The 9,330-nt window shown below is 42.2% G+C and overlaps 1 protein-coding gene across 1 annotated transcript; it reads right to left on the bottom strand.

The window, feature by feature from the left end:
* Nucleotides 1-750: 750 nt before the first annotated feature.
* On the bottom strand, nucleotides 751-8,914 carry RTP4 (receptor transporter protein 4). Its single transcript, XM_012470867.2, has 2 exons — nucleotides 8,700-8,914; nucleotides 751-5,428 (listed from the first exon to the last, which is right to left on the bottom strand). The coding sequence occupies exons 1-2, from the start codon at nucleotides 8,852-8,854 to the stop codon at nucleotides 4,846-4,848; spliced, it is 738 nt and encodes a 245-aa protein (XP_012326290.1). The 5' UTR covers nucleotides 8,855-8,914; the 3' UTR covers nucleotides 751-4,845.
* Between the last annotated feature and the right edge of the window lie 416 nt (nucleotides 8,915-9,330).

The raw sequence follows: 9,330 nt of genomic DNA, 5'->3' as shown, positions 1-9,330 counted from the left end.
ATCTATGTGGCTGAGGTAGAGTTAGAACTCATGGCCATGAGCAAAGATAATGAGGCCAGAGATGCCCATCATGGCTAGGTTCAAAAAGGTCCATTAAGTTCTAAGTCCACTAAAGATCCATCAAAATATGAAAGCAGGATAGCCAGGCTAGAGAAGAGAAGTGAATTAGATAAACTGGCGGCCCAGCCTCCATGTCAACCATCGCTGTTACATTAGTACCTCTCCCTCAGCTCCCATCTGGCCATGTGGTGGTTGTGGTGGTATGCAGGTGGGGGAATTGTCACTTTTAACCAGCCAACAGAGGAAGGAAAAGGCCAATCATGGTTAACCAATGGTTTAGTTCAATATGTGATGAAAGCTGAACACAGACTGTGGCTGCATTACACCCTCAATCAGGGGTGGCCTTGAAAGGTAGTAGAGAGAAGAAATCCTCCCAATGGGCAGAGCTTTGAATGGTGCACCTGGTCACCCACTTGATTTGAAAAGCTAAATGGACCAGTATGCATAAATACAGACTCACGTGCAGTGACAAATGGTCCAGCTGGTTGGTCAGAGGCCTGGAAGGAGAGAGCTGAAAAGATTAGAGATAATAGTTTGGGGAAGAGGAATGTAGATGGATCTTTAAAAGAGGGCACAAATTGTAAAGATCTCTGTATTTTATTTTAATGCCCACCAGAAAACACCCATCATGGAAGAGGCACTAAGCAACTAAGTAGACAGAATGCCTAAGCCGGTGCTGATGGCAGACTGTGTCATCTGCCACTCCAGTACTGGCACTATGTGTGCATGAATGGAGCAGCTAAGGAGGTAAGAATGGAGGGTTTGCATGGACCCCGCAGTATGAGTTTCCACTCATTCACTAATTAAAACCAGAGAAGTGGCAAGCCTATTTCCATCACTCTGATGTAAAGCATTTGACTACAATAAAGACAAGCAGCAGAATAATGACACAGATGACCGATGGATCTGAGCCATCGCTGGGCCCTAATTTCTCATACTCACTCCCCTTAGCCTCCGTTGCCCCAGCTGACTGGTTCCTGGCTGGGTTTGGGATGTACACACCAATGCCAGGTGATCCCACTGCTGAATGTCCAATCTGCCAAGAATACATGAGCCCTCAACGTGGCACCATCCCTCGAGTAGTCAAACCAGCTATTTGGTGGCAAATTGGTTACATTTTATCCCTTCCGTTATGGAGAGGGTAGTGATTTATCTTGACTGCACTCAGCACATACTCCAGATACGGTTTGCATTTCTTGCATGCAGAGCTTTGGCCAGCACAAACTTCCAAAGACTTGTGGAGTATTTGATCCACAAACCCAAGATGCTTCATATAATGGACTAAATTGTGCCCCATTCCCCCCCCAAAATGTATATGTTGAAGAGTTAAACTCTAGCACCTCAGAATGTGACCTTATTTGAAATTATGGTCATTGAAAAAAAAATTATGGTCATTGAAGATGTAATTAGTTAAAATAAGGTCATACCAGAGTCAGGTGGCCCCCGATCCAATATTACTGGTGTCCTTATAAAAAAGGGAAATTTGAACACAGGCATGAACACAAGAAGACTTCCAGGTGAAGGTAAAAGCAGGAATCAGGATGATGCTTCTACAAGCCACAGAACTCTAAAGATTGCCAAGAAACCACCAGAAGATAAGTGATAGGCATGAAACTGATTCTTTCTTACAGCCCTAGCAAACTAGCATAGCGCATAATGTCTCATTAGACCGAGGGACAAAATTTGTAGCAAAAGAGTTACAGAAGTGGCAATATGACCATGGAATTTCCAGGTTTTACCAAATACTGCATTTCCCAGACTCTTCCATCCTAATAGATTAATGGTGGCTCAATGATCTTTAAGATGCAGCTGTGGTGCAATTGAGAGATGCTGTTTTGTAAAGATGAATAACCAGAAAAGAATTCTGGAAGACCTTTCCTCAGATGTAGTTAACTTTGTATACAAAGCAAGTATATTTGAGTTTTGCAAGATGTGGATTGCAGTGGAGGCTGTGGTGCACCACTCAGATCACTTCCTTGGGGACTAAGGTGTTCATTGTCCAAGCTTTTGGAAACATTGCCTATTGGAAGCTTATAGCTGAGACCCTGCCACGGATCTGATCCAGCCAAAGGTAGCTGTCTCACCTCAGGTTATCCCACAGGATGGTGTCTAAGTCTTATCTCAAGAATATTATACTCTCTCTTATCTTGCTGAGGTATACGTAACAGTTTTACTTTTTAAATATTGTTTGATTTCTTATCATATGATCATCTCTGTTACTTCAGAGTCTTTATTTTAATCTTTTTTCTTCTGTGCCTTTACATTACGGTACTTTATCAAACATTTGCTAATCCCTTGGCAGTCTGTCCAGTCATATTTAAAGTACAAATATGAGACCTTAAAAAGCCACCTGGATGCTCTGGTGGAGGGGATTAGCATCCGATGGACTTACTCTGAGTTGACTATTTCATTGGAGAAGCCCCCACACCCCCTTTCAGTATATGTATTCTCTATCTTGAGCAGATCCGTTTTTCCAGAAAAGGAGTCCTCCATTCTTCTGTGTATACGAGAGATGGGCAGGTAGGTTATAAAACTGCCTCCAAGGGCTGGTAGTGGGGTAACAGAGTCTCATTATTTAGTATGTGAACATCTATGGTCTTTTTGATTGTTTGCGGCTCCCCTTCTCTTAAGGATTTCCCTGAGCCATAGTCCCTATGAGAAATGTCTTCCGAGAAGCAGCCTCCATTCTTCTCCCTCAGTTGGGTAAAGTGTGGTTACTAGGCTACCTGGGATAGGGGAAAGACACTTGGTATAGTCTTTCAGCCAACACACCCACTTTAGCCTTCTCAGTGCCCTCTCTCAGAGCTGCTTCAGCTACAGTTTGGAGGCTTTTTGGACTTGTGTGACACAAATCGTGTCTTGATTTTTCCACGCTAAACGTATATTCTGGCTTGCCCTACTCTGCTAAGTCAGCTACCTGCCACTAATCCATCAGCGTTCTATCTTCTAACCACTCTCCTTGCCCTTCTTTATTGACGCCTTTATTTCCTTTTGCTGTCATTCAGTGTGGCTAAGGCCCCAGAAGGGATTATGACTTGCTGAGGTCGTACAATGTTACCAGGCTATAAATAGTATTTTCATGTAGATCCCCAGGCCAATGTTCTTTGTGGGGGAAAAAAAAAACACAAAAACAGGAAGATATGAAAACAGGAGGAATTCAGGAATTCAGTTGTGTGCTTTGGGGAGGGGGTATGTACACAGAGAGCACTAGTCGGGGATCCTGAAATAAAATGAAGAGATATGGCCAGAAAAAAAAGGGAGATATTTTTATCCTTAGGTCTTTTGGCCTCATGTTTTTCTTCAAATTCTTTCAAGATATTTATTGTTTATGGGAGCCCCTTTCTGTGTTTCCCACTATTCTATTGCAAGACAGACTTCCTGCTATTTCTGTTCTGTACTCCATTCTTTCCCAGAAGTAGATAGTATTTTTAAAATGTGGTTCTACTCAAATTGCCCATATCCTCAAATGCTTAAAATGAATCCCTATTGCCTATGAGATAAAGTTCAGATCCCCTCGTGTTTCAATAGTTTTGAACTAGGTGGGGAGAGAGGATGACAAGGAAAAGTAGAAGGAAGAGATGGGAGCAACTTGACAAAGAATATGTGTTGGTGATTGGGAGAGGCTGAAGACGACTCAGAGGTGGTAAGCTTAGGTGACTAGGGGGATTTAAAACAGGAAAGTCAGAGGTGTTGTTGAACTTGGCTTTAAACATGATGGCCACAGAGACATGCCTAGCAGACAGATGAAAACAGGGGGTGAAGCATGCATCAGAGGATCTCAGGATTGGCAAGTACTTCTGTGCTTCCCAATCCAGTGCTGAAAGAAGTGAGAATATGATAGTTCCAAGGATCATCAAATCAAAGGGAATCTCTTTGAGATGGAGATATTTGAGTGGGTTTAAATAGGAGAGAAGGAAAACAAGAGGGGATGGGGTTGATTTTTATTTCTAGTGTATACAGTGCTCTTTTTTCTTTCAAACCTGAAGCATATCTAAAACATAATTCCCTGATTCATACTGTCATACTGATAACTATATTCATTTCTTATTACATCTCTAATAAATCACTACAAACTTAGTGCATTAAAACAAGACCAATTTATGATCTTGCAGTTCTGAAGGTCAGAGGTCCAAAATCAGTGTCACTGGGCTAAAGCTATGTGCAGGCAGAGTTGGTTCCTTCTGGAAACTCCAGGGGAGAATCCATCCTATTTCTTTGTCCTTTTGGGTTTCTAAAGGCTGCCTGCACTCTTTTGCTTATGACTCTTCCTCCAACTTCAAAGCACATCACTCCAAACTTTGGTTCCATTGTCCAGTCTCCTTTGTCTGACTTTGACCTCATTGCCTCCCTCTTATAAAATCCTGGTTCTTACCCACCAGGACAATACGAGATAATTCAGTTATCTCAAGGTCCTTAATTACATCTGCAAAGTCCATTCTGCCATGTAAAGTAACATGTTTTATAGGTTCTGGGGATTAAGACGTGCATACATTAGGAGGGACCATTATTCAGCCTACCACACTGTTTGAGCTATGTATATTGATATCACTGAATGACTTAGTGAATAAATGAAGACTTTTTAGAAATCCAATAATATTTAATACTAAATCCATCACGTACTTGGTCATGTTTTACACAATTTTCAGAGGATACCTAGGAAACTAGTGTTTATCTACAAACTTGATCCTGCTTAGTCTCACAGTGAATTCTCAGTCATATTGAAATGGCAGCCAGTTCACTGATTTCCATGGAATTAAAACCAGAGAAGTGGCAAGCCTATTTCCATCACTCTGATGTAAAGCATTTGACTACAATAAAGACAAGCAGCAGAATAATGACACAGATGACCGATGGATCTGAGCCATCGCTGGGCCCTAATTTCTCATACTCACTCCCCTTAGCCTCCGTTGCCCCAGCTGACTGGTTCCTGGCTGGGTTTGGGATGTACACACCAATGCCAGGTGAGGAACTCCGAATATTCAGGTGGCAGAGCGGGGATTTGGATGGCTTTGTCATGTAGCTTTTTAAGCCCTGTCCACAGACGCCCAGAGTACATGCCTCACAATTGGCCGTGTCATGGGACCCATCCAGGGGCACTTCCAGGATTACTGGCATTTCTGAAGACTTCCTCACGCCATTTCTGTAGTATTTCTCCAATATATGCTGCACCAGGTTGCTCAGAATCCTCGTGGTGCTACCCGAGGAGAACTCAGGCATCTCATATTGGGACCAGGAGCACTGCTGGCACCTTTGGCCAAAGACCCTCACATGCACCTGGCCCTGTGATGTCCAGTGCTTCCAATACGTGTGGCACAGAATCTGCACTTGGGCGGAAGCCCAACTCCGCTGGCAGGAGGAACACCGGAACCTGCAGTCAGAAGGAAGATGCCCATTATGCCTTCAGCTGATTGTTAACCTGAGGGAAAATGGTCCTGGCCCGACTCTAAGATCCTTTCCAATTGGAAAAAAATCATGTGATTTAGATTGTTCCAGTCATTGACAAACAGGAACAAGAAGGATCATGTTTCAGATAAAGCTTTTCCTGTGACCTACTGAGTATCCACCCATATGTTATGCCCAATTCTACCTCTTTGCTAGTAAAACATCTCTAGATGCCTCCGAGGGAAAATCATGTCTGTCATCTTCCAGAGAAATTTATTCCTAGTTTTGGTCACAGAAAGCTTTGGCAAAGTATCTATTTTGAGGCATGAACTATAATTGGTGCTTTACAATGTTATCCCATCTCATCTTTAAAGCATTCCTGTGAAGTAAGTCCTATTAAACTCAATATCAAGATAAGGAAACTGAGTCATGAAAAGGATACACAACCTGTTAGAGGCATGTGGCTAATCCCAGGCCATCTGAAATTAATCTTGTTTACCTGCTGTAACACATTGCCTCTGATGAGCAGCATAGCTAATCCCTCACACCTGGAGAAACAGACTGGCACCTGCATCCCTCATACCTGGGTTGAAGATCCAAGTCCACAGTTTACATCAGGAAGACCTTAGATAAAGCCCTTCCCTTCTATAAGCCTCATTGTTTGAATCCATTAAAAAATATTCAAGGGTTGTATTGTCAGCATCAAATGAGATCATATATGTAAAAATACTTCATAAACTACAAAATGCTTTTCAAACGCTGATTGCTATTTTCCAAAGTACACTGGCAGATTGCTTTTCCAGTAGCAAAATGACTATCAAATCAATTCATCCCAACAGGAGAAACACCTTCTTTCTGTTTGGAGGAGTGCTAAAACACTGTAAGACATCATGAGTCCCTCAAAAAGCTCCGGCTGGTGGGGAAAGAAACATTTACGCAGTTCACTGGATTAGAAAGCAGAGCGAAATGACTGCTCTGTGGGCTCTGACAAGTGACTTGAGAACAGTTCTGGAGAGCTTTAGGGGGCTTTATTTAAACAACAGATTCTGCAGCTAAAAATAAGCGTATGCATATGTTATATATTGTGTCAGATACAATCTATATAATATCATATCAATATACATGTATCATACTATATATAGTATCTGATACAATATATAATATATACATATGCTTATTGTATCAATACATGTATATCAATACATATATATTGTATCAGATACAATATATAACATATACATACGCTTATTTTCAGCTACAGAATTTATGCTGGATCTGATACAATATATAACATATTGTATATACATATATATACACATATAGTATTAGATACAATATATAACATATACATATATTATTTATAAATTCATTATTCTGAATGTATAGTACATATGTATATATAATCATATATCATTTATGTAGACATACACATAGATATTTTATCTTATTCCATTATCTTACAGGAATGTATAAGAAGGAATACTTACTCTGCCTAGAGAAACAGAGAATATTTTTAGGAGGGGGAGGCACTAGAGTGGGCCTTGAAGGATGAGTAGGGAGGGGTGAGGGAAGGCCTGCTGAGTAAGCGGAACTCCAGGAGCAAGGGTGTGGAAGTCTGAAAGTGCATGGTATGGATAATAGTCCATAAGGGATGGAGAAGACCATGTCTGAGACAGGATGGGGCAGGCAGGCAGGCTGAGTAATAGGTCAAGTGAAAGCTAGACTGAAGGTCCTGTGTGTCATTTAAAAAGAAATATTTGGTTGTCCAGGTCAGCAACTCTCACCCTCCTAATGAAGAAGGGAATTAAATAATAGCAATAATAGTAGAAACAAAACCTTATAATTTATAGTTGCTATATAATAAATTTTACTGTGTTGTGTGTTGTTTATTTTATTTTATTTTATTTGAGATGGAGACTTGCTATGTCACCCAGGCTAGAGTGCAATGGCAGGATCTCAGCTCACTGCAACCTCCACCTCCCGGGTTTAAGAGATTTTCCTGCCTCAGCCTCCTGAGTAGCAGGAACTCTAGGTGTGTGCCACCACACCCAGCTAATTTTTTGTATTTTTTAATAAAGGCGGGGTTTTGCCATATTGGCCAGACTGGTCTCGAACTCCTGACCTTGTGATCCACATGCCTCAGCCTCCCAAAGTGCTGGGATTACAGGCATGAGCCACCACACCCGGCCATGTGCTGTTTAATATAAAACCTAACCCCCAGCTCTGCTTAAAATTAACTAACTCCCTGTAAACCCTACCTTATCTATTCTCCCCACATTCTCAGCAAAGTTCCCAGGCATCTCAAGACTCCTGTTTTTCTTGCTGACCAGCTGGAAGGTCACAGGGCAAGATAACACCCAAAGAATGTACAATGCCTTTCTCAAAATGCTATTTTTCAAATGTAATGTACATCACAAGACATGTTACAATAATGAACTATTCTTTGTTCTGGCTTCTGTAAACCCGTTAGCACTTACGTCATCCTGGAAGCATAAAAAGTACCCCACTTTCTTTCTCCTGGGCTCAGCCTGGGGATGCTAATCCGCTGAGCCGCTGGACACCTTACTAAAATCCTCCAGTTTCACCCATTGGTTTCTCCGGTCTCCTGAATATTCTGCAACACTAACATGGGCAAGGAAAGTGGTTCCTGCAACCTGGAGACTTGCTGGGGGTTAAAGGGGGAAGTGGTGAGTAAGGGAGGAGTATTACTTGGTTACTCCATGAACTGGGTTTTAGGTTTAGTTTTTGCAACATCATTCTCTCCTATTATCCCCAGGCCTTCAGTAAAGCAATGTTCAGAGTAACTGCTTGATCTTAGCCAATTCTAAGGATATTTTTTTAAAAAATGACTCAATCCCAGGCTTGTACTGAACAGGGCCAAGGCTTGGAGAACTGCTGCAGCTGGGGGAAGCCAGTCAGGACTGAGGGAGACTGCAAATGACTCTAGAGGTAGTCTGGAACAAACGAGGTGGCAAGAAAATAGAAGGACAGATTTATGGAACTTGGGGCCTTTTCAGGGTTTTCCAGAAATATTTAGGGAGGGAAACCTAGTAAAAGAGAAAACTTCCTGCAGTTAAACAAAATGGAGGTTTGGAGTCGTCTTATCGTTCAGACCCTAAAGAGCACTATGACCACCATAGGATGGAGATCCTGCTGATATTTACTCCCTTAACAAGCTCTCAGAGGAATGAATCATGCTAAGCTGAGCCTGAGCCTCTCTTCTCGGAAGGGCTATTGCCTGGGAAACCCACACTCACCAGCCAAATGCTCTCTGCTGGTATTGCTTCCACCCTTGGGCCGGGCAGTCTAGCTGAAGGCTCCCATCCAGCTTCAGCGTCCATGTGGCCCAGGGTTTTGCCTCTCGGATTAGTTCTTGAAATGTCTGCTCCCAAGTCCGGGTATCTACAACCATTTTTTCCCTCTGAAGCTCAGAGAGTAGCTTTCAGGTTTGCTCGACTCCCAGGAAGAGCAAAACAGTTTCAGTTTCAGTATTCAGTTCAGTTTCTGTTTCTGTGTATGAACATGAGCTGTTTTTTTAACCTTCATTCTAGACTGTTTGGGTACACAGAATGAGTCTTTGTTCCAAAGACAGAGAGCAGCAGAACATTGTTAGTTAACAGGCCTTGCTGAAAGAGAGGTGTCTGAGTACAGAGCTCTGTTCTAGATTCTGGGATCACATGGAAATTTGCTTTTATTTCTCTTTTTTTTATAATGGGCAAAGCACTATTTTTGGTACTGGGGTAAGAGTGTCCTGTAGCTAAGAAATAGTTCCTACCCCTCCAGATGCTCACACCCTGGTGGAGACAGGGAGGTCAGGAGCAGGATAGGGGAGCACGTGTTTAACACTCATCCCATGCACCTGATGAATCCTCACCAGTCCCCTGAGGG

The sequence above is a fragment of the Aotus nancymaae genome, unplaced genomic scaffold (assembly GCF_030222135.1).
Source record: "Aotus nancymaae isolate 86718 unplaced genomic scaffold, 86718_ANA_hifiasm-v0.15.2.pri h1tg000067l, whole genome shotgun sequence".
Lineage (NCBI taxonomy): Eukaryota > Metazoa > Chordata > Mammalia > Primates > Aotidae > Aotus > Aotus nancymaae.
The sequence above is the reverse complement of the archived record's forward strand: the minus strand, read 5'-3'. Positions and strand labels throughout refer to the sequence as shown.